This window comes from Sinohyriopsis cumingii, unplaced genomic scaffold, assembly GCF_028554795.1.
Source record: "Sinohyriopsis cumingii isolate HCF-2022 unplaced genomic scaffold, ASM2855479v2 utg002698l, whole genome shotgun sequence".
NCBI lineage: Eukaryota > Metazoa > Mollusca > Bivalvia > Unionida > Unionidae > Sinohyriopsis > Sinohyriopsis cumingii.
In genome coordinates this window covers 230,381-257,101 of record NW_028316273.1, presented here as the reverse complement: position 1 = coordinate 257,101, position 26,721 = coordinate 230,381, and the positions used below count along the sequence as shown (strand labels likewise).

Sequence of the window (26,721 nt, the reverse complement as noted above, 5' to 3'; positions counted from 1 at the left end):
ACTTTGTTAAGCTCTTAAAATGTACGTCTGCCATGCTAGTCAGCGAAGGGATAATATACAAAATGGTATCTTGTATAACCAGATAACAGAGCCGCTTGCATAACGGCAATGGTTTATAGTGCATAACTGGTTGCCATCTTGCTCCTTCTTACCAACGTAATTTTCGCGTGTTAACAGGCTTAAATGTACGATAAATTCTTAATCGGACACGATAAATTCTTAATCGGACACGATACCTTTTATCAGAACTCTAAAGCAAACTCCAGATCTAGTTATTGACATAAGACGGATATTTAAACAAAGTTCTGGATACTAGTGCAATGCACAAAAAAGTTATTGATCAGTGAACAATACCACAGCACGTTCCCTCGAAGAAATCCCCACTCACCTCTATATACTATTCAGTCTGTTATCTAGTTATTAATTGTCATTTTGTATTCACTTTTTTTGATTTTTGTCAACACACTTGAAAACTACACTTCCAACCGCACGGCAGTTTTCAAACCGTCTGCCCATCAGCAAACCTATAAGAGGACTCAGCAAATAATCACGTTTGCATGGAGAATGTCACAACGTTTGGATAAAGTGCTTCTTCAGGAAGTCGACCGCTTTTGTGGCCTACGTGGTTAGAGCGTCCGCCTCAGATGCGGTAGGTCGCGGGTTCGAACCCCGGCCGAGTTATACCAAAGACTTAAAAAAATGTTACTAGCAGCTGCCTCTCTTGGCGTTCAGCGTTAAGAGGTTAGTGTTAGGACTGGTCGGCCTGGTGTTAGGATAATGTGACTGGGTGAGACATCACACTACATGTTTGAGGCATAAAGCCCCAGTGATAGACATAACTATAAACTGCCACACTGCAGTCATCGCAGCGATATGACTGAAAAAGTGTTAAAGCTACGTTAAATACACCCTCTCTCTCTCCCTCTCTCTCCCTCGATTAGAAGATGATGAGTTGTCGTGGAATACATGGTTATATAAGATACCGGTGCAAGAACGGGTAGTTCGGAAGTGTTCCACAACTTTGGGAACACTTCGGAGGAACACAGTGACACTAGTATAGGCAGTTCCAGGTACCTGACGACCTGGCCTATTGCATCGAAAACTGATGCGTATAAACTTCTATTGACAAGTCCAAATTCCTTTAGTGATTTGTGGCCTCTACTCGTTTGATCTAATTCAAACATTATTAGATTTTTCTTGGTTTAATTTCAAAAACGTAAATCTATGATTCGTCATCTGTGCCAATCTCATTGAAACGTCTGTAGTCACTGTTTTCATAGAACCCAAAGACGGGTTATACAGCATTCTCGTTGCATAGAGGCAGACTTGTTCCAATTTCCGGACACAAGTCATTTACCTATGTTACGCGACACTCCGCTGCAGTTGTCCAGCGTGTTACACATGTAGTTGCTGATCATTTCATAAAACGATATCTAGTATATCAATAAGTATTAAATTTATTGATCGGTTTAATGAAATAAAAAGTTAAAAGAAAATATTCCGAACTTTTCAAATACTCTACATTCTTTTATTTTAATAATGCAAATCTTATTCTATTATTTCCGTTTTCAGATGGAACTGTTGTCTTTATAATGTTCTTTAATGAATATAAAAATGTCTGAGCCGAACAAAAGAGAATTTATCAAGTAATACACAAGATGCAAGTAATAAAAGAATGACGCAGTACTTGACGAAAAAGTCAAGGGGAATCCGTCGTCCTATATAGCACTTTCTGTCTGCGGCGGGCCCCGAGTGGCCGAGTGGTCTAAAGCGCTCTCCATTACGGAACATTGCCATCTCACCTCGGTTAATGTGGGTATGTGAGAAAGCTTACCAGTAGCTTCTCGTGGGTCGGTGGTTCTTTCCAGGGTTTTCCCGGGTTCTTCCTCCACCATTAATACAGTCCGCCATGTATAGCCTATCTTGTGCTGAAAAATGGCGTTAAACCCTACAACAACAACAACAACAACTGTCTGCGGTACGAACATTTGAAGTTTTCTTTATTTACATAATTGATGGAGATAAAATTTGGGCGCTATCAGGCTGATATGTCTGAACATGTTATAATATTTAAGCATGCGTACATATTCCTCGAATATCGACAAGCATCAACATAATTAACCCCTGATACAAACTATTAACTATCATCGAGTTATCGGTCGGATGGTGTGGTTTACACCGATGATACGTAATTAACTATCATCGAGTTATCGGTTGGATGGTGTAGTTTACACCGATCATACATAATTAACTATCATCGAGTTATCGGTCGCTTGATGCGGACCTCTAAATCAGTTTAAGTTACGTGTAACAGACACTTTATGGAGAGAAAAAAAGAAAGAAACAATATGAGAAGAAAACAAACCCATAAAATATCTTATCGTTGGATAAATTAAATACTTGTAATAGGAGCGTCAATTGGTTGTTGGGTTGTCATGTAGCGCTGAATGGAAAAGAGAAGGAGATGACAACAACAGTTGTTGACATTACGAGTTTGTCTTTTTTGCCAGAAATGTCATCATCAAGGGAGTCGCAGAGTATTTCACCCTTTAACGAAATGTTATCTTCTTTTTTTCATCGACATTCTAAATCAGTCAATGGTAATTATAATGCACATAAAAGTACAAGAATTTCGAAAGGGTAAGTCGATTAGTACATCAATATATTACTCCAAAGGAAAGCCGAACTTATGAGGGTCTCAATAGTAGACAAGCTTCATTGATGTGCAACACACTTGCGGTCAAAGAAGTATATTAAAAAGTTTTGAAAAATCTTGTTTGGTTAACCAGCGTGACAATCATTGATACCTACCGCATAATAGATTACATCCTTGTGATGCATTTAATCCCTTCACACGGGAATTAAAGACGAAACCATTTTAGTGACTCAATATGTATAACTCAGCAGGAAACAGAAAAAAGTCATTTGTGTTTTTTCAGTCTCCATTACGGTGATCCAACCTCAGTGACTGCTTGAGAAAGAATCGCAATCATGTATTCCTGGGGGCCCCTTTAGAGTTTAATGGTTTCTTTTTTTTTTTAATCGTCTACAGTGTTCACCGAAACTGATGTCATAGCTGTCTGTTGGTGCTCTTAACAAGTGTGTATACGATTTGCATTTTTATCCTAGCTTTAACAATTTTCAGTCAAATCGCTACGATGTGTGTGTGTGTGTGTGATTTTGATGCGGATGAGGGAGGTCGCTAGTTGGAACTCCGGCTGAGTCATACCAAAGACTTATAAAAATGGCAGCAACAGCTTCCTCGCTAGGCGCTCAGCATTAAAAGGTTAGTTTTAGGACTTGGTCGGACTAGTATCAGAATAATTTGACGGGGTGGGACATGATACTGCATGTCTGCGGTATGATGCCCCATCAATATAAACTGCCACACTGCAGACATCGTAGCGATACGACTGAAATTTTTTCAAAGCTACGTTAAAGATCCAAATCACACACACACACACACACACACACACACACGCACATACACACACGCGCGCGCGCACACACACACACACACACGTACACACACACTCACGCACACAGAGTAAGTAACAGAAAACACCTTGATAGAATTAACTTCCAAACGCCAGGTAACATCGACATAGAGTTAACTTCCTAAGACACCAGGTATGTAATAGACAACATCGACATAGAGTTAATTTTTTAAGATACCAGGTATGTAATAAACAACATCGTGATAGAACTAACCGCCAAAACAACACCATAGGTAACAGACATCATAGTGATGAGTCTAACCTTCAGACACCTTTCGCCAGGACAAATTTGTTCTTAAACTTTTTTTTTTAACTAAGATCTGTTGTGGAATGGAATCTTCTTCTTTGGAGATTTGGAATTTAAAAAAAAAAAAACCTTCTCTATTCAATTTTTAAATCACACTTCAGCAGGGACCTAGAAAAAGTTCCAATCTAGTACTCTCAAGTTAAATGTTTGGTAAAAATTCTGCATAACGAGACTACGATGCTCATCATGCAACGACGATGTCCGGAAAAAATGTTAATTGAATAATAATTATTAATGTAATTAACCTTAATTAATAAATCATTTCTTTTAGACTCCACATAATATATTGGTATTGGAAAGGGTACAAGACTGAGTAGGACATGCCTAATCACTTAAGGAAAAAAAAATACATTCATAAAGAAACAGGAAATGAATACTCCGTCATTTTCAGCCGGCTGTTTATTTCAACAGTTGCTTTCAAAAGCATCAGCAACTTGTTTCATATTTTGAACGGAATTTATTTAAGGTTTCTACCATTTGTTTCCATGCGATCTGCTTTAGTTAGTCTACAAAGAACAAATTATCAATTTTCACTGCAGATATTCACTACGGTGTTAGAGTGAACTTTAATGGCGACTACGTTAATGTGCACGCCCTGAAACGTTGTACGATTTCTTTGAAACTGAATTTCAGCCTTCTATATATCTAACATCACGTACTCTTCTGTCTGTATAGTCATTGTTATTACGTTTCTTCTGGACATACTTTTAATTGATTTATTCCCACGTTGCACCTTTCAACTTTTTTTTTATATACTCCGAACTGGTACTATATGCACAAGCCTCAAAACTTCACACATCTTGAGACGCAAAGAAAGTGTGAAATTTTGACGTTTACGCAACATAAACTTCTCGACTATTAAAATAGTCAACAAATACAAACTGTACGCACCCACTGAAACACCTGCGGCCAGGTGAAAGGTACCTGATATGACATCTACATAAAGTAAACCGGTACTAATGTGGGTTCAGCAGTGAAAAACGTTTCCCAGGCCCGTTTATTGTGCTTACAAGGCTGGCTAGGACTCGTCCGTGTTAAAACGATATACATTAAAGGCGGGAATGTGCTCCCGCAGTTATTACCCAAATCGAGTTTTATTTATTTATTTATTTATTTAATATCTTATGGACTCATCCTTAATCTCTATTAAACCATTCAACTTATCAGTTTACATCTTGTTCACTTTCTTTTCTTTCTTATTCTTGATCAGACACTTTGGTTTTATTATTCACTGTACCCGAATCTCACATCACAATCTTTACTATTTTGTGTTTTTATTTTAATATATATATATATATATATATATATATATATATATATATATATATATATATATATATATATATATATATTTAAATAGTCATTTTTGTATATACAAAATTTTCTCTGTCCTGGTCAGTGTCGGATTTAGAGATGACGAGGTTCTAGACCAAGTGTGAAGAGAGAATGAGGAAGTGTGCGAACTGAAGTTGGCAATTTTATTGCTAATTATTACAATGTAAATCATGTAATTTATATACAATATATTGCACAGATAACAACAGCGAACGTATGCAAACAATCACGGTTATTACTTAAATATAAATAAAAATAAAAATGTAACAAATTTAAAATATTCAGAAATTTTGAGTGGACCCTTCACACTGTGAGACCCTAAGCCGTAGCTTGTTTAGCTTATGCCTAAATTCGGTCCTGATCCGGGTACTAAGAGGTGATATATCAATTGGCTGATATCAAAGCCCCGCATCCTCGATGATATCAACACATTTAGGGCTTTATTTGGATGTACTGACCGTATCCTGTGCTGAGAAAAGTTCTTAGGTATTATTAAATTTTTTTTCTTTAAACAATTTAACATAATCATGTACATTATTCAAGCAGAGTAACTTGAAGTTTATTTCAAATGTACGGTGCGACTTGGCGGAAAAGACCGAGTATTTCATCCTATCGAATGACCCCGTCCTTGTAATCTGTTAATGGAGACACCGAAGAAAGGCTGAATAGGTCACCAAGAAACCACCTATAGTGTTGCGAGAACTTAACATTTTATTTCCTTTTTTTACACACAAAAGCAAACAAAACAATGCTTAGAAGAGAAAACAAAGTATTCCATTTTCCTGCTTATCACTTGTCTGGCACTGTACACCAACCTGATTCGCGTTCTATATGTTTTGCAGAATTGGTATATGGAATCAATACGATAAATACATTATTTGCAACAACTGTGATTTATTTTTGGAGGAAAGAAAATACTTCGCGCATTATCATTTATATCATTGCTATTACACATAACAAAGTTAGTCCACGACAGCAATGCGTGTCAAGTTCAAATTTACCTCGATCAAAAAAAAGTACATGGAGAGTAATTGACTACTATGGAGAGAGAGAGAGAGAGAGAGAGAGAGAGATTAAGTTGTCAGACCAAAATAGAATTTCACTGGCTGAACTGAAAAATGTATAGGAAATCTTTCGGAGTCTTTAATATATTGGCAAATATTATTTAAAAAAGTGCACATGTTCCCGAAGCCAGCGGTTCATGCTAACTACTACAGTCATTACTGTGAAAGTATGGACAGTAACATAACTAGGGTTTTATCAGTAGTCACATTAACATATACTTCATTCCAAAAACAAAAGACACAACCTAACGTTTTCCTTACCTGGGAAAATCATGACCAGTAAAAATATTTTGGGGATATTTTTTTTCTTCGAATGAAGTATTTGTAATGTAACTATGTGGGGTTTCTTTTTTCCATTAATACAATATTGCTTACACAGGGAAGACATAATGGGAATTATATGTTTTCAAACTTGAATTATGCTCAAGCAAAAATATTTGGAACATTTTATTATTTTAATACATTTCCGCAATGAAAAGTCAAGTATTACTTTCAAGCGTGTAGTGAAATTCTCAAAAGCAAAAGTGTTATCTTTGAACAAAAGTATACGGCAGTGGTTACGAAACGAAATAACAATTTTATAAAAAACACTATTTCGAAATAGTAAGTACTTTTTTCTTCTGTTAACTTCGGCAATAAGCTGTTGTAGAAATATATGACTAAAATGTGTGTGTGTGTGTGTGTGTGTGTGAGAGAGAGAGAGAGAGAGAGAGAGAGAGAGAGATTTGGATTTTTAACGTAGCTTAATACTTTTTCGGTCATATCGCTAGCATGTCTGCAGAGTGGCAGTTTATAGTGATGGGGTTTCATGCCGCAGACATGTAGCATCATGTCTCACCCCATCACATTACTCTGAAACCAGGCCGACCTGTCCATACACTAACTTCTGAATGCTGAGCGCTTAGCGAGACAACTGTTAGTACCATTTTTACAAGCCTTTGATATGACCCAGCCGGGGTTCGAACCCGCGTCCTTCTTTCATCCTAGGCTGACGCTCAAACCACTTAGGCCAAAGGAGCGGTTTGACTAATATGAATTTAAAGAATAATCCATTAAATTTGAAATAAAAAGGAGTGCAATTAAAGTAATCAAAGTTTTTAATAACTAATTATATATTTTAAAAAATGCTAAAAATAGGATTAATTGACTCCAAGTCTTATCCTTACATATTTGATTCCCGCAAGACTGCCTTTTTACAATATTAATACACTAACATTTGTCTAGTCCACTTGAGTTAGCACAGCCTGTTCAAATCCGTACAAATCACAAGCCTTTATTCTCTATCAAATACTGGATGAGCAGCCTTTTTACGAAAATCAAAGATAAAAACGCAAGCATTACAATTGATAAGCCAATTTTACCAGTACGTATCCATTTTCAACATATATTCACTAATCCGCTCGATTTATGCTTCGTCAGATATCTCTAGTCACGGAAATATACCACCCGGACCTTAGCGAATCTTTTATGTGATGTTCCACGTGCCGTGCGTGAAAAACCCTCATAAATACTATGTTTTTCACATACATACATACATACATACATACATACATACATACATATGACAATGTCATTACATTTTGAAGAAAAATAACGCTATTAAAGCGCGCGCGTACGTATTAATACTGAAAATTAAATAGGTCATCATTTTTGATTAGTAATTTTCATTTCTGCTAAGTTATGGATGATTGATAGATACCACAAGTGACCGATGGTCATTTTCAATCATTTCATTTGCTATTATTGAGCCGAAAACTAAATGTACGAAACAAACGTCTTCATCATTGTAATTTTTCTTTTATCTTAATAATTAATGATTTTCAGGGCTAATTAAAATTCCTCATGTATATATATATATATATATATATATATATATATATATATATATATATATATATATATATATATATATATATATAATAATTTTGTTCTTACAAGTGCTTTATTACGACCTTAGCAACGATTGAATGGTTGCCAAAGTTTAAGTCCGAAGTCCGATCTCTATGCGAGATCAACATCTCAAGATCAAGAAAAAATACCGATGTAATCAACTGAATTGAATTCTGACCCATATTTTATAAAATAACGAAAAGCGCATTTGTTGTTTTCTTTTTTCAATTAAGATATATTTGTCATTAGAATTTTTTTGACAAAAATAATCAATAAACAACGGAGACTTTATTTGTACAAAATATGTGATTTGGAACAGCTGTATCTAGTTATCACAAAGGCCCGCATTTACTTATCATCCGATCCTGTAATACATACCGTATATAATCGATTATAATTTGACTCGACTAAATGTCGACCACCCCCTTTGCAGCGCTAAAAGAAAAGCAAAAGCTTTATATGACTCTGCTAAGAGTCATTTTGCAAGTCGCATTCGTCCAAAAGGGTGACATTTCGTGTGTCGGAGTTAAACTTGTGAAAACTAAACAAGCCAAACTGAATAGATTGAAAGGACAAATAAAGACAAATCCAGTGTAAAAAAGTGAGTAGAAGATGTCCCAAATAAACTGACAACTTACATTTTGCCCATCTTAATGTTATAATATCCATAATGTTTGACATTTTCAAACCAATTTATGGTATAAATCCATCAATTCAATTATAGGTCATACACAGGTACAACAAAACTAGTTCAGAATGATCGATTCACATGCTATTCCAACTTTGTATCACTTGTAATGTAAACACTGTATTAAATCTCACAGATCGTGTTCACCAACGAAGTTCCAAGTTCTTGTAGGTTACTTGGTGCAAGTTCATTTGAGAGAGAGAGAGAGAGAGAGAGAGAGAGAGAGAGAGAGAGAGATCAAAGGGAAAGCACAAAGGATTTCGATTTCGATGCAGTTTTGTCCAGTGTTTAATTCTCTCAGAAGACGGGGATTATTAATACTTTTTTTTTACTGTTATTTATTGCGTCGCCAATGATTAATCAGTGGAAATTCATCGCAGATTTGTAGACTATATAGGCGATGGCCTACTGTTGAAACAATCTAATGCTGAAACAGTATTGATATATGCATACTAATGCGCCATGGGTGGATCACACTTTCAGACTAATATTATTAATATATAAAAATTCTTTATACCAACACTTTAAAAGCCATATTTTAAATGTGTGTGTGTGTGTGTGTGTGTGTGCTTAATTTTTGACCATTATTGAGGGTAGTGCCTACCTAAGTTTAATAAGTGAACAAGATGATTCTTCAATTTGTGTTCAAGACATGAGTTCTTCCCTAGAAAAATTATCTTTTGTCTTATGAAAAGGGAAATTAGTATATATAGAATTTAGTGAACAATTGTTCATTACTGTTTCATATCAGTCTTTGGGAATCTATGATCAGAGTTTGTAATTGTACTCAGATATAATTTTAGAAAACTTATTTATTTAAATCATTCATTGGAATTAAAAAGTGATCATATTACTTTTTGAACTCAAACACTACTTTGCTATTATTGAGGACTCCTTAAAAAACAGTCTGGATAATATCACTGTGGTGCATGAAGACATTCAAAACGTTTGAAATTCATTTGGAATAATTATATACGACTAGACTTGTGACATGACGTTTATAATTATTTATAATTTGCATTACTGGTATTTGAAATTTCACTTATATTCTAGGCAAGCAATCTGTTCAACTTTACTCAGATTGTTTATTTCATTTTAACTGCAATATAGTTAAGAGCACAACATTGTAACAATAGACACACACTTGTATGTATGTATGTATGTATGTATGCAGGTGTGCGTGCATGCGTACGATGTACATACTACGTCCGTATGTATGTATATGTGCATGTGTGCGTGCGTACATACATACATACATACATACAATTTCCGCAATGTATACAGATGTTCGTGGGAATAAGGTAAATATTTAACGTTATTTTTTCCTTTTTTATTATGGCTATAAACAAGATAGGCCCATTTTATTTCTTTCTTTCATCGATTTAATTTCTTTCCGATAAAGTCAGAAAAGTTCGTAACCTTAGGGTTCCTTTAGCTGTTAAATAACGTTAATTTGAATTACTGGTAACATCTGCATCACTGAGTTGAATATGAATAGAAGGCGTAATAATCAATTACGCCAGATGTGATGCTCTCAATGTCTATTAAAATTTGTTTGTTATCATGAAATTAAATGTACCTAAATTCCAGTTTTCGATATTTGTATAATTCAGCTGAGCAAAGATTTACACCGACATGAAGCCACAACTCCAATGGTCTGTATATATTCCCAAAATTCCTAACGTTCTGAGGCAATATTTCTGGGCTGCCATAACATTGAATCCAACCACTCCGGTGGCCTTGTGGTTAGACAGTCCGTTTCGGATGCGGGAAGTCGCGGGTTCGAACCCCCGCCGAGTCATACCAAAGACCTACAAAGATGGTACTAACATCTGGCAAGGCACTCAGCATAAAGAGGTTTTTGTTTGGACTGGTAGGCCTGGCGTCAGGATAATGTTACTGGGTGGGACATCATGCTACATGTCTGCGGCATGATGCCCCGGTGATAGACATCCCCATAAACTGCTACACTGCAGACATCGTGGCGATATGACTGAAAAATTGTTAAAGCTACGTTAAAAATCCAAATAACACACACACACACACACACACATTTAATCGTCATTACGTGATCCGCATTTTATAAAACCAGAACTAGGAGCAAAATTTGGAATTTTGTTCTGAAACGCGTTATTGCAGCCTCTTTTTTTTCTTTAACAGATGAATCGAACATATCATATTTAAATAATATGGCTTGTGGATTTAACGTTGCCTTAAACAATTTAATATAAATTAAAACGATACGGATGCATTGAAATAAAGCACAAACATCTACAGCCACAGTGAAAATAAAGGGTTAGAGTGTTTCAACAGCATATTTAATAATGATTGTATTTCTTATGTGTGGCTTTTTGTCAAACTCATGACCCCGTGAAGAAAAAGCTAAAACGCATTCCTTAATGCTATAACCGACATGTACTAAACCCATTCTCTTAGATTAGTCACAATAAGATTAGCCACAAACTCCGCCATGGCCGGTCCTAAGCCCGGGTGTAAAAGGAGGAGGGTTGGGCGTGGGGCTAGCAACCCGACCCTGTAAAACCCCAACTTGCTACAAAAACGCCAACAGAAGAAAAACCAGAAACTGAAAGCCTGAGGGAGGAAGGGTCTTCTGGAAAATTTATGATGCTGTGTGGTGAAAGACGCGATCCCGCGGAAGCCATAAAAATTGCCAACCAACATTACCAGACAGGCATTGAAATGGAACCCTCAAGGCAAGCGTAGAAGGGGACGACCAAGAAACACCTGGCGACGCGACCTTGAAGCGGACATCACTAAGACAGGTCACACCTGGAGTCAGCTTGTAGGGATGGCACAGGACAGAAGCCTCTTGCGATCTTTTGTGGGCGTCCTATACCCCAGAAGGGGTGACGGGCAAAACTAAGATTAGCCACACTAAAATTAGCCACGTCACAATAAGATTAGTCACATTAACGTTAGTCACAAAATGACATTAGTCACAATAAGATTAATCGCGATAAGATTAGTCACAACAATATTTATCAGATTAACTTTAGCACCAAAACATTAGTCACAATAAGATTAGTCACAATAAGATTCGTCACAATAAGTTTAACCACAATAACATTAGTCACAGTCACAGTAACATTAGTCACAGTAACAATAATCACAGTAACATTAATCACAGTAACATTAGTCACAGTAACATTAGTCACAGTAACATTAGTCGCAGTAACATTAATCACAGTAACATTAGTCACAGTAACATTAGTCACAGTAACATTAATCACAGTAACATTAGTCACAGTAACATTAGTCACAGTAACATTATTCACAGTAACATTAGTCACAGTAACATTAGTCACAGTAACATTAGTCACAGTAACATTAATCACAGTAACATTAGTCACAGTAACATTAGTCACAGTAACATTAATCACAGTAACATTAGTCACAGTAACATTAGTCACAGTAACATCAGTCACAGTAACATTAGTCACAGTAACATTAATCACAGTAACATTAGTCACAGTAACATTAGTCACAGTAACATTAGTCACAGTAACATTAGTCACAGTAACATTAATCACAATAACATTAGTCACAGTAACATTAGTCACAGTAACATCAGTCACAGTAACATTAGTCACAGTAACATTAATCACAGTAACGTCAGTCACAGTAACATTAGTCACAGTAAGATCAGCCACAATAACATTTCATCCAGACAAATTCATTGGTTTAAAACACAATGACGAGCGTATACAATTTTGTCTCGTTGCTGGCAATCCGTCCGACCTCAAGTTCAGTCTTTCAAGTTTTAGAATTTATCGTCAGTTCTCCAATTGCTTCTAGGTTATTTGATCAAGATAATTTTTTTCTGCCCAAATTTGTTTAGCTTTAAAAAAAAATTCAGTAATGTCGCTACAATGTCTGCAGTGTGGCAGTTCATAGTGACGTCTAACAATGGGGCATCATGTCGCAGTCACATTATCCTTAAACCAGGCCGACCAGTCCTAACAAGAAAGTATTGATTCTGAACGCCCTGCGAGGCAGCTGTTGGTATCATGACTCGGCCAGGCTTTGATCCCGCGACCTCCCACATCCGAGGCCTACGCTCTAGCCACTAGGCCACCGGAGCGGTACACACAAAGAAAGAAGTATGTTTTTGAAATTTCTATATCACTGCGAACTAACTATTGTGAAATTACAAAACGTATGCCACCGATAACTGTAAACTTTCACAAAAGCTTGACAAAATTTATTACTTTGCTTTCATTGATAAACGTTTCGTTCTGTTCTGTTCTAAATACATGAATGGGATATAAAACCGAATTATGAGCTGTATCATTTTCTATCTACATATGGATCTGAATTAATTTATGAATAGGCCAATTAAATATTTATTTTGGAAAGGCGAACCTGGCATCACACCTGAGCAGGCATAACCTGGAGACTCGATAAAACTTATGTGTTATTGGTTTATCGTAAATATGGTTAACGCTACGATCGCTCTATGAAATCCGCTTGTCACTGATATGATACCTTACAAAATATATTTTATTTAATTTTTATTCCGAAATGGTCAATTTTTTAAAATATAGATTGTGCAACGAAATATATAAATGATGATAGATATTTCTGTAATGCAATTCCATCTTCACCAAAGAGTAGCTTTGCTATAGCTTGGACAAATAGATAATGGGGATGTGTATGGAATATTTCCATAATAAATAAAATAAAGAGAAGTAGAATAACATTACGACGGGCGGAATGATGGATGGACGAAAACAGACGGACAGACAAACCTTACTAGCACCGGTCAATCTTTCGACTGTCCGACCCATATCTATATATATATATATATATATATATATATATATATATATATATATATGTGTGTGTGTGTGGCATAAAACAAATTTCAGACGATATAATTCGAGTACGTGTTCTGGGCTTCAGCTTTATTTGATAAGGGGCATTGACACGTTGCATTCTATCCCTTTTAAATTCAAAGACTGTTAACATGTCACCTGTTTTGACACGAATGTAATATAGCATTTAAGTCAAGTGTATGATTTTGATTTCGACTTCTTTTGGACCTTTCAACGCGTATCATTTTACTAATCAGCATTGGATGTGAGTCCCTAAGCAAAGGCAACATTCTCGTCAACATGGTTAATACAAGGTGTAACTTAAACGTTTTACATTTTATCTGATTGCAATGGGGCAGTAAAGTTTCAGTAATCAAATTTAATGAATAATATAGATATGGGCCAGAAATTTGAATACAAAATTCAGTACATTTTTGCAACAAACAGGGCTTGAAAATTCTCACTTATTTCTCCAACCGTGAATAATGCTCTCCTTCGCTTTAATTTTCGCGAAGAATATTGACACTCAACTGGGCGAAAAACAAACCTTGAAAATCGTAAAGATTATTTGCCTTTGAAGCTGTTTTTCTGAAAGAGAATGAAGATACAAATTTACTTTGCAAATTCAAATTTTTTATATGTTATGTTTGTGAATAACATGAGGCAAGTTTTAGCTTGTTCAAGCTTTGGAATCATGCAAACGTATGCAAGTCACTTATACAATTAAATAGAAAACCTATTTTAAAGCTAGTTTCAACAGCTGCATACAACTGTAAAAATAAAATAAAAACTAGTCGTTTTCAAATCAGATATAAGGTAAAGAAACTGAATAGTTTCCAAGAATATAACTGTACACAAAGGATACTTTTATGTCAACCTTTGTCCTTTTCAAAATGGCTACATCCCAGTCTATTTTGATAGTGTATTATTAGTTTTGTTCAAAATGCCCCAGAAGTTTTGAGAATAATGGATTTTTTTAAAAACAAAAATAGATGTGGCCCAAAATCGTTTTGGTCATGTTCCATTTACGTGGGTCTTATGAATGATAACAAAATGCCTGTGAATATCATTGAATGAATGCTGAATACAGTGTTGTTTACATTCTGTTTGGCTTCATGTACAGTTTTTCTTTGTGTCCTCTTCGTATATTTTTTTTCCATATAAAAACTGCTTCTTTCACCCTTTCCTTGTATTTATCGCCTTTATGTCCATTTCATGGTTTTTGTTTGATATCTATCTATCTATCTATCTATCTATATATATATATATATATATATATATATATATATATATATATATATATATATATATATATATATATATATATACCCTTTATCTGACCGTTTTCATCGTCTGTGTAGTTTGTAGAGAGATATCTTGAAGTTAGAGAATGTTAACATACTGCTTCCCATAGACAACATACAATCGATCAACTCGGACATTATCCTTTGTCTCATCTGAATTTCTCACAATCGGACAACGTTGCATATCTAAATATACAAAGTTTGTGGAATGCCTATAAACAGGCTTTTCAAAATTATATATTATTACTAAAGCAAAAAGAAAACCAACTTTGTTTCTATATTGTATTTATCTAGTATAACGACATCTCATTGAATTCTTTAATTAAATCTCCTCTGCACAATAAAAACTACCAATGATGAAAGTGCTCCCCAGATGGCGCTCTCGCTTCTCTCGAAATGTCACTGATGCAGAAACGCATTCGGTTCTTGATTTCAAATAATCGAAACTATATAAATATTATGGCATCAAGACTGCAACTCAATGATTTTTAACTGTAACATATTTTTTCCCCGCAAAAATTCGATGTAAATATTACAGAATTGACAATTCGGAGTTAGACTTTCCCCAGCTTCGCACGGTTTGTGATCTTGTTCAACTCCGCACTTAGAGAGGGATTTGAAACAGCAATTTTTGATTGGAAAACTATAGGAATAACGTTGATGATACAATTAGGGGATATATATTTTGAGTTCCTGTTTTTTAAAGATGAGAATTAAAGGCCGAAGAATTCTTATTTCAAACATTTGTCGGCCTGATCAAGTAGTTTTTGATTACGTCCAGGGACGTCATTTCAACTTTTTCAGGAGGGCAGGGGGCAAAACTTGAGGGGGTGGGGGTGGGGCAAAACTTGACGGGATGTTAATTTTCGTATATATGCTGCAGCAATTTTATAGCACATGCAAATTCAGGGTCGGGGGCAAACCCCCCGCCCCCCCCCCCCCCATGACGTCCCTGGTTAAATCTAACATTATGCTATGAAAGATGCAGAAAAATCTTAGCTACGTGAATCGTCCTATGGACAATTGCAGGGTAAAACACTAAAATTGTCAGGAATTTGTGAAGATTCGGTGAACACTTTCAACGATTATATTTCTCCAGAACGCATTTGTTTTAAGAATTTTCTGGTGTGAAATGAGTTTCAAATTTGTAATTTATATTATGGAACACGTATTCTGGAACGAGTATTTTCGAACACGTAATTTGGTACACGTGTATTTGTCTCAATAAAGCATTTTATATATTCTGTTGTAACGTTTACATAGATATACTGTCGTCTAGTAGCAAACGATTTTAGTCTTGTATGTATGCACCCGACATTCGGTCATTAAATAAATTGAAAAAAGTTATTTGGATTATTGGATGGGGAATTTCATTACAAATAAATTTTCTCTGATTGTTCTGTTTCTTTGAGAGAAAAAATATCACATTTTATCTATTAATTTTTTTCTTCAGCTTATGTGAATTTGTGACAGCAAGATATTGGAGTGACGCCATTTTAACAATCTGCAGGTAAACAAATACACAACAGATACAACATGATGCTTTAGATGTTGTTTTTAATTTTACACAGCGTGATTAAAATCAACACCATGCTTTTGCGTGCTATTTTTATTTACATCTTTATATTGCGTCTAATTATTAATTACTACAGACTGGATAATTTGACCAAAATTTCGATTGTATTTACTTAACGACTGACGCCTTCCTACATTAGGTGGATAAATTGTACTGTATACAAAAATAAAAAAACTGGATTGAAAATCTCAAAATTGTAACAGTAATAAAATTGGAGAACTTTTGAGATAAGAATCCTTGCACATATTACTGTTGCCGTCATTCAGTTAATTGGCAGATAGTCTGCGAGGTTTATATGCCGTGGCAGTGTGGTGCTTATACATTACGAGGCAATACATAATACAGTGATTCAAACACGTGTCGCTGGATTTACTATTATCGATATAGCAACTTTGAAATCAAGTTTTAAAACTCGATTGAAAGCCAGTGATATCTTAGAGACTTATCCTTGTCTTTTAATGTTGTTCTGTCTCTCTCTCTCTCTGCACCTGAGATAACGATATATTTTGAGGAAAAATAAAATAAGCCGTATGTACCATGGATTTCACTAACAACTATTCATATTTCTTTACTGCGACAATACGTTCACATAATTTCCATACATTTTAAGATATTTAAAAAAATTGTTTTTGCAACTCACCATGATCTAAGAAAAGGATTATATATTATCAATAGTGCCGTTTTCTCGCGGGAAGGCTTAAAAACCGATACTGGACTGATCGTTATTATTGTACATCACGATTACGTAAGTTCTGCTTTTGCTTAGTAATGTTGTTTTTAGTGAGGGTTGTTGGGTTTTACAAAAAAGAAAATCTCAAGCTTTGTAATGGCACTGGAGTGAGTGTTAATTACTGCGAGTTTTTAAATTAAATTAATTAAATTTAATAGGATAATAATTGATCTGAAATTTTCCTTTCGCAATTCAAAGAGATACAGTGACAGAACCGTAAAACGCTTCAGACTGTTTTACTTTATGAGACAGAAAATCTTTAATAAAAAGCCATACAAAGTGAGTTTATTTACAGAAAATATCTAAGCTTAATACATAATTGATGCTATATGTGGGAGCCGATGTGGATTATTGGTAACTCCTGCCGAACTCGCGACCGAATTGGTTTGGGTTCGAATCCTACCACTGGATCAGCTCAGGTCGGCTACCTGGGTGTGTCACAAGCCAACGCGTTTTGCTCCAATTGCCATGGTTTTAGATAACCTATATGTGTTGATGTACGGGAAAACATGAAGAAAAAATAATCGACACTTGTTGCCGCTCCGGAAAAATGATCTATATTGAAGCATTAAATAATAGTGTAAGTTACTAATGACTTTTCCACGTGAATCGTGTTTTTTTCCATCCGTATTAATGACATTATGCTAAAATGATGTTCGACTGATTTGCCTTTAAAATGAGGAATGCTTTGAGGTTTTTTCTTGAAAATGTCGATCACTGACGAGATTGCTTTGATAACATCATGTTCGTTTGATTTGCCTTTACACTGAGGAATGCATTTATTTTGTTTGTTTTCTTTTTGTTTTTCGTTTTTGTCTTTTTGTTTCTTGTAAATGTCGACACTAATAAGATCGCTATGATAACATTTACTTCACAATTTTGAATCAGATATCAATCACAAACATATATAATGTATGTATGTGTGTATGTATGTATATACGTATGTATGTATGTATGCATGTGCGTGTGCGAGAGTGAGAGTGAGAGAGAGAGATTCATACCTGACCAATAAATGATCATGAAACATGCTGATATCTGCAAGAAATGAAAGTCTGTGATTGCGTTGCTTGCAGCCATATTCAGGTCCGAGGTCTTCTTGAACAAAATGTAAGCAGAGTCCTTTCTGTTTAGTCACCTAGCAAGGATGCCTCTTATAATTCCACGGTTGTGTGTTGACTGTTTCTGTGATTTATATGAAGAGAGAATTAACAAACTGTCCAACTTGCTCAAATTATTTGAAATTTAATTTAAGTCGCCAGTTAGTGTCCCAATGGGTCTTTACCTCGGATCCAGATTCAATATGTTAGTAAATGAATTCGATTCAAATCAAGCTTATAGGTTAATTTGCTGAAGCAAATGATCAGTATATTGATGACAGATGCGATAAATTATGCATTTGTTTCTTCAATTCACTATACATCTCCACACGATTGGTTATTAGCTGAATTCATATACACCATGGTTACACCCGCATTGTTCCGGCATGCCTATTACGTTATAATTCCCTCCCTTGTCACCTCTCATCCGAGTCCGAACTAAATAAACTCCACCCACCATGACAGTGGGAAAACATCATGCTCTTCTATACTGGTAAAGCGATACCAATAGTAAACGCCCAAAATAAATTAAATTTTCTCATTTGGATTGCAAAATAATTGAAATTAAATTAATTGATACTTCTTTAGCAACTACTTAAGCCGTTCACATTTTATACGAAGTATCCTGGTACCATTGCTTACTTATAATATCGTCTGCAGTCTAAACCAGAGTACCAGACTATTACAGGTATATTTGGTGGCCATACAGCACTCGAAGTTGTGTAGGAAGTGTAATATCGCAGACCAGTCTTCCCAGCGAACAGGGCAGGGCATAGCTTGCAAAGACTCACAGGTGTTACACCGCTCTGATTCAATTTGAGTATTTTTAATTATTGGACAAAAAAAAGCTTTATATCTGATGTCAAAGGTACAGTCAGTCACTCAAACATATAATCAAGTTAAAGGATATCATACGGCCATGTAGGTATTTGCTGTTACAATAAGGTAGAGAATGTTTAATGGGAGAGTAGACCTTTAAAATCAATGACTTGTGAGGAAAGCATCTACTAAGTGAACTAAATCATGAAAGCTGTGATGAAGACGCTCAAGTATATTGTATGACAGAATATGTCACTCCAGCGTATATAACGATTTTTCTTATCTCAATAATCTCAAGCCAGATGGAGGGTTAGCCTCGTCTGATCTTTCTGCCTACAGCCCATTAGAGGTTTAGCATCTCGATAAATACGGCCCATAGCAGCCTTAACATCTCATCTCATTTACTATAGCCCATTAGAGGCTTAGCATCTCGTTAAATGCGGCCCATAAGAGTCTTAACATCTCATCTCATTTACTACAGCCCATTAAAGGCTTAGCATCTCGTTAAATGGGGCCCATAACAGTCTTAACATCTCATCTCATTTATTACAGCCCATGAGAGGTTTAGCATCTCGTTAAATACGGCCCATAGCAGTCTTAACATCTCATCTCATTTACTACAGCCCATTAAAGGCTTAGCATCTCGTTAAATACGGCCCATAGCAGCCTTAACATCTCATCTCATTTACTACAGCCCATTAAAGGCTTAGCATCTCGTTAAATGCGGCCCATAACAGTCTTAACATCTCATCTCATTTATTACAGCCCATGAGAGGTTTAGCATCTCGTTAAATACGGCCCATAGCAGTCTTAACATCTCATCTCATTTACTACAGCCCATTAAAGGCTTAGCATCTCGTTAAATACGGCCCATAGCAGCCTTAACATCTCATCTCATTTACTACAACCCATTAAAGGCTTAGCATCTCGTTAAATGCGGCCCATAACAGTCTTAACATCTCATCTCATTTATTACAGCCCATGAGAGGTTTAGCATCTCGTTAAATACGGCCCATAGCAGTCTTAACATCTCATCTCATTTACTACAGCCCATGAGAGGTTTATCATCTCGTTAAATACAGCCCAAAGCAGTCTTAACGTATCATCTCATTTATTACAGCCCATTAGAGGCTTAGCATCTCGTTAAATACGGCCCATAGCAGTCTTAACATCTCATCTCATTTACTACAGCCTATGGGAGGTTTATCATCTCGTTAAATACGGCCCAAAGTAGTCCTAACATCTCATCTCATTTACTACAGCCTATGGGAGGTTTATCATCTCGTTAAATACTGCCCAAAGCAGTCTTAACATCTCATCTCATTTATTACAGCCTGTGGGAGGTTAACAGCTTCTTATCTCATTAAATTCAGCACATATGAGTCATAATATCTCCGTTTCTCATTAGCTACAGCCAGCAGAGGTCAACAGCATCTTGTCTCATAACGTTAACATTTTCTTTTCTCACATTTCCAATTGTGTATTATCGTGTTTTCCAGTGTAGAGAAGTGACGTAGTATATTTCTAGCTTGTCACACACATGACCTTTCGAACTCTTGCACGATTTTGAACTTCTGCTGCCAGCATAGTGCGCACACAACAGCAACAACTTCCCGACTTCCGGCACCACTTGAACATTAATAAGATGAATTATTAATTACATGGCATCTACATACCAAAAACGAGCAGATCTTGAGTGTCCTGTAATAAGCCGTTCGCATTGATCGATCTAGCTACATGTACGGCGTATTTAGCCCTTGTTGTAATTGTTTTTTTTTTATAAAAAATAAATCATATTATCGTGATAATTTCTGAAGGTTAAATCAGTGCTTCTACAAAAGTTAAATTGAGGACATTTTACTATCATTTTTGTTTCTCTCTATTAAATGTTATGGATAAAAATAGACATATTGTGACCCGTTGGCGTCAGTATCATTGTGCAATCTATCTACAGTGAACAATTCGGACGCTGTGTTTGCTACAACCGTAGCCGCTCCAGCCACTGTGCTTTGAAATATAAAATGTGTCTAAATGTTATTTAAAGTTTGCACGTGAATTTTCAGCGAGAACGTTTTGCGCTTGAACGTTAGGTAAAGAAAATGTACAGTGGTGTTTTGCTGTTTGAAGGTTACACCCAGTGGTGTAGTGCTAAATACAGAAATGAGAAACCCAATAAAGAGGTGAGGGAACGCATATTACCCATATGCGAGGGTTGGGGCAATGGCGAGGGCAAAAATGTAAGTGAACGCGCAGAAAAGCTAATGAAACATCGTTGCCATAGCACTACACCACTTGTTACATCAGTAATCACAATACATCATTTTTCTGCGACCCTCATTATTAATTCAGAAATGTGAAGAAAAAGAATAATTTATTATGATACAGTGTAGGATATAAAACTTCACCTTTGGGATCCAAATTCTGACCCTCAGGTGGAAATTTGATATACTACACCGATGAACATGAAGTATCTCATTGTTTATATAACCAATGGAAGGGGTGGCACTTCTTATCGTATTACATGTTGCCAATATGACAGCTATATACACTTAGGATTGGTGTGATCAGTTTTATATCGTTCTTAGGTATAGCAAATTGTGGAAACTCGTATAACGAAATGAATTACATGAAATATTAATAACTCTGACCTGAAATAACTAAAAGTAGATTGCTTTTGTGTAATAACTTTTGATACATTAAAATATTTTATTTTTTAAAAGAGCTTTAGCGGGACTTGGAGCTTTTTTTTTTAAAGATAGTCTGTCTTGGGAATTATATATCTAATCTGCTTTCACATTTATATGGATTAAACGTAAATTAATCAGCGGGGTTGTTAGCTTGGGTGTAGTAAGGATATATCAGTATATGGTTCGTATTCAGCGTATAAAGAAAATCATGATATTCAAGATGGTGGAGATAAACAATTTCAGTTCGTATTATCCGAGAGTTCGTCTTAACCGCGTTCTTATCCAGTAAAGTTTCCACTTACTTGTACGTCTTCAGGCACTTCATTGGGTGCCGTGGTTGCACAAGGCTTCGAGACACCCGGTGTCTGTGGTCTTTAATAACACCCCTACTAAGAAGAACAGATTTTATATCAGTTGTCAACTTCCCTCCCCCACCCACATACAAGTTTTGTGAAGAATTACTTTGCAGAAAAATGTCCGGACTGCGCCGCCTTCACCTGGAGCTAGCTGAAAATTGCCCCTACCATCCTCACCTCTCTCGCACCGCCATCGATTGGGGTGTTAAACACACACATGGCCAAAATGAATGTGATGCTACATAATCTAAAGCATTGATTGTAGTTAAGGAACTACCTTTTTAAGTGCTTTACGAAATGGAGACTATGTTAAATGCAGACACTATGAAATCGCTCTTTGACAACGCAGATGATCTCGTGGACTAGCAATCAAATTTAACATCGAATGAAACTGAAGTATTTTTGACGAGATATTTTCTAGACACAGATGGATAATTGAATTTAAAGAGTCTATGATGGCCACGAGAATCGGATTAGCTCTGTCAACATCGTTACAAATGAAACCTCAAGTAGTATGCGTAGGATTCATGAAAATGGTGTTATGGGATAAATGTTGAGCGTCCCTATAAAGACCAAATATATATCATTATTGTGTGATTTAGTTCGGGTTTAATAGTTTAATCATTTAAGTCGCCGTCTTCTAAACTTTTCCATCTGAATAATTGCCATGTGGTTTGTCCACAGAACAATTATTCAGATGGAAAAGTTGCCATGTGGTTTGTCCACAGAACGGGGCCCCGAGTGGCCGAGTGGTCTAAAGCGCTCACCGTTACGGATCACTGCCATCTCACCTCTGTCTGCGGCAGTTCGAGTCTAGGATTCAGCCAATGTGGGTATGTGAGAAAGCTTGCCAGTAGCTTCTCGTGGGTCGGTGGTTCTTTCCGGGGTTTTCCCGGGTTCTTCCTCCACCATTAATACTGGCCGCCATGTATAGCCTATCGTGTGCTGAAAAATGGCGTTAAGCCCCAAAACAACAACAACAATGTCCACAGAACAGTATTGATAGGCAGCAAAGTTCTACGCAAGCGATCTTAGCCCATCCTTGATAAAACGTGAGCTATTTTAAACACACATTGCATTTCATCAACATAACCACCACTGCTATGTTAAAAGATAGGAACAGGAAACTTGCCACCATTTTTCTTGAGATGTCACTAATAAATTTTTACAGTTTGAACAGGGACGGAATAGATCAGGTTCAGAGAGGTCAAATGTCAAAAGGTAAAATGCTTGCTACTTATTTTACACTTTTATATGGACGAAAGCGAGTCTGCTTTGTCTTGAATGAAAAGAAGAATTTTTTATTTTTCTTTCACTTCATGAAACAGTTTTAAATTCAAGTTGACTTTACTTTCGTGCTCTAAAATGTCTAATTTGCGATGAGCAAGATCAATTAGGCATAAGTAGCTTACCTTCACATATAGCATCAATATTAATCGCCATTTTACTAAGAAAATCATGTATAATGCCATGAAAAGGAGAAAGAAAGATTGCACACATTTTCATATCTTTTTAAGGTGGCGCTTTACAGTTTCGTAGTTTTCATTTGCTTTAAGATTTTAGGAGAAATAATTTCCCAGGGTTTTCTATATGGTATTGTTAACAGAACTTTCATTTCCGTTTATTTTGGTGCAAGATTAATGGGTATGTTTTGGGTTAGAGAGTATATACAGTTGGGCCTAACTTGAAATGCGAATTCACACAAATAGTGCTAGCCCTGCATGATCATTTTCTCTTCCTGGACCTCAATGGAAGATTGTGAAATAAACGAGCAGATAAAATGTTAAAAATACTTTTTATATATTTTTTAATTGATTCATTGCACTCTGTCAGAGGTACGTACTATCTATAGAACGCCACCTATTGCTTGTTACAGTCCAGGGTGAAGTTATTTCGAACCGCTCGAGTTAATGCCGTTTTTTAATTAGTAGTTGGGGTGTGGGTGTTTTCAATAATTATCATTTTTGTTTGAAACGCCTACATAACGTTTATGAATAGAAGTTTAATCAGTACGTGATGACTGGTATTAATGAACACCAAATACGTTATTATTATTATTATTATTTATTCAGATTTCGAGCACGTATGAATCAAAATGAATTCTAAAAACCACAACCTCAAAAAATTTATTTGGTCCCAACCACTAGCTCTACTTTTCTCGACATAGGCGTGTTTTAAAGCTAGAATTGCTCATATCAAGTTTACTGTGTATAATAAATAATGCCAATAAAAATAAAAACGGAAAACAAATTAGAAAGTTGGATTGATAAAAAAAAATGAGAGAGAGAGATTTTTGTTGCTGTTGTTGTGAGGTTTAACGCCATTTTCAGCACACGATAGGCTATGCGTGGCGGCCAGTATTAATGGTGGAGGAAGAACCCGGAAAAAAACCGGGAAGAACCACCGACCCACGAGAAGCTGCTGGCAAGCTTTCTCACTTAACCACATTGGCCGAATCCTGGACTCGAACCCACGCAGACAGAGCTGAGATGGCAGTGATCCGTAACGGAGAGTGCTTTAGAGAGAGAGAGAGAGAGAGAGAGAGAGAGAGAGAGTCAGTCGCAGGCCCTGATATTACAAATACTTTTCCATTGAAGTTAATTTTTACCTCGCCATTAGACAATCTTTCAACCGTGCCTCCTGTCCTTTTATCGTAGTTCCAATGCATTTGTGGTAGAGTACGAACGCATTTGTGGTCGAAACGAAAAATTGAAAGAAGTTACCACTCTCTTTAGCTGTAATTCAATTTGGAACAAAAATCATATTTCTATAGCTAGGACTCTAGATTACTTTCCCATGAAAACAGGAAGCTGCCCTTGATGGTGGTCCACCATTGATTTCAATTTGGGTACTTGGTCTATACAGAGTGCAATGGCGACTGTTCGTCTAATGTTTCAACGAGAAAATGCCAGTTTGTGCTATGTTGCCAGGCAACTGATTGCCCTATTGTGATTGGCTGTATGCAGATTATGGACACTGCTATTTTGCATGTATTCATGCGTGGTAAGACAATGTGAGAATGGTCTATTTAATATACCCTTCAAAAGAATTGTCAATTTATTGCCTTAGATGTTATTTTTAATTATATGGACTGAGGGATCCCGGTTGGCAAAATGGTCTCGAACCTAACACCTTTATCGATCGTTGCCAACTCGCCTTTGTCCGCGTGGGTTCTAGTCTCGGGCTAGGCTAATGTGTGTATGCGAGAAAGCTTGTCAATGGCTTGCCGTGGTTAGATAGTTCTTACCAGAGTTTTCCCAGGTTCTTCCTCCACCAGTTATACTGGCCGCAATGTGTAGCCACTCATGTACTGAAAAATGGCGTGTAACCATAACGACAACAACATTATTATGATTGAAGATTTTCGTTTACGTTCACTAAATTATGAACCAAAAAATTGTCAGATTATACAGTTTGCATAGTGTTTTGTTTTGCGGTGATCACACACAAATTTAAAAAAAAATGATTTACTGTTAAAAACTGCTGCACAGAAAGCAGTTATCTACCGTCAGAAACGAAACAAGAAAATTACTCAGTGAATAAAACAATAGCGTGCACATTTTCAAACCATCAGTGCAAAAAGAAACCGTCAAAATGTCAGAAAAATGTCACAAAAATATTTGAATAGCATCGAAAAACTGAGGTATTTTATTCTGCACCCCCACCCGCCGAGACAACTGTTTGATACCATTTTCGTATTTGACAACAGATGTTAACCTATCCATCGTAATTCAGCCGCTGATCATAACAATGCTGTAACAGTCATCCACTATAATAAAAGTTCAAACGAAAATGAAGAGAAATATATTGTTTTCCTCCAGCAAGACAACGTTTTTGCACATCTGCATTAACATCTTAAACAAGCTGACTCAGCGTGGTTGCAAAATCAGCTTAGAAGAATATTAGCCTATGCATAACGAGAATGCACTCGTCATCCAAATCGGCCATAACAACAGATGATTTAGACATTTATTCAATGATGCTGTAATAAATAATTGCAATTTCGATTTCAATATAAGTTAGAATAAGTAAAACTTACCTTGGAAGAAGTAAAGTGTTAGATTGGGGCGTTAGATTTATCCGTTTGATTTAGCCTAAATAAGTTGATACAAAATAACAATCCACTTGTACAATACTGCATTCGGCGAAGTGCACTGTATAAATCCGTATATGCGTATGTCAGAACCACAATTATTTGCTTGCCAGTCTATAGTTGTGCTATTTTATCAATAACATATAATGTCCATTACTCAGTTTTGAACATTTTAAAGTATTCTTTTCATGAACAACGTATTTAATATGATAAACTAGTGAAATAGCTGTTACACCGTGCTTACGTTTGAGAGTTCATTCTCACTGAGATCTCATTTGTTAATTCTTACGCGTATAACATAAAAGTATGCAATGGCTAAAGAGTTTTTGAACTGTATTCATACGCATTACCCTCAAAGGTTTCCATAATATTCCTAATTAAACGTCATTACTTTCAAGACTTTTCTTTTAAATTCTGAGCCATTTTAACAATCGCAGGCATAT

At 36.0% G+C, this 26,721-nt stretch overlaps 1 protein-coding gene across 3 annotated transcripts in view; it reads right to left on the bottom strand.

Moving 5' to 3' along the window:
- LOC149770111 (cysteine-rich venom protein latisemin-like) overlaps positions 1–26,357 on the bottom strand; it is a 67,371-nt gene extending 41,014 nt beyond the window's left edge. The window contains exons 1-3 of one of the 3 annotated variants that reach the window (XM_089949370.1): positions 26,225–26,357; positions 22,132–22,215; positions 18,228–18,408 (exon numbers count right to left, since the gene is read on the bottom strand). In XM_089949370.1, the coding sequence (XP_089805496.1) occupies positions 18,228–18,303 (76 nt within the window). In that variant the 5' untranslated portion in view covers positions 18,304–18,408; positions 22,132–22,215; positions 26,225–26,357. Of the gene's footprint in view, positions 1–18,227; positions 18,605–22,131; positions 22,216–26,224 lie in introns of those variants that run through there. The other 2 variants (XM_089949369.1, XM_089949368.1) reach the window with 2 other exon arrangements.
- Between the last annotated feature and the right edge of the window lie 364 nt (positions 26,358–26,721).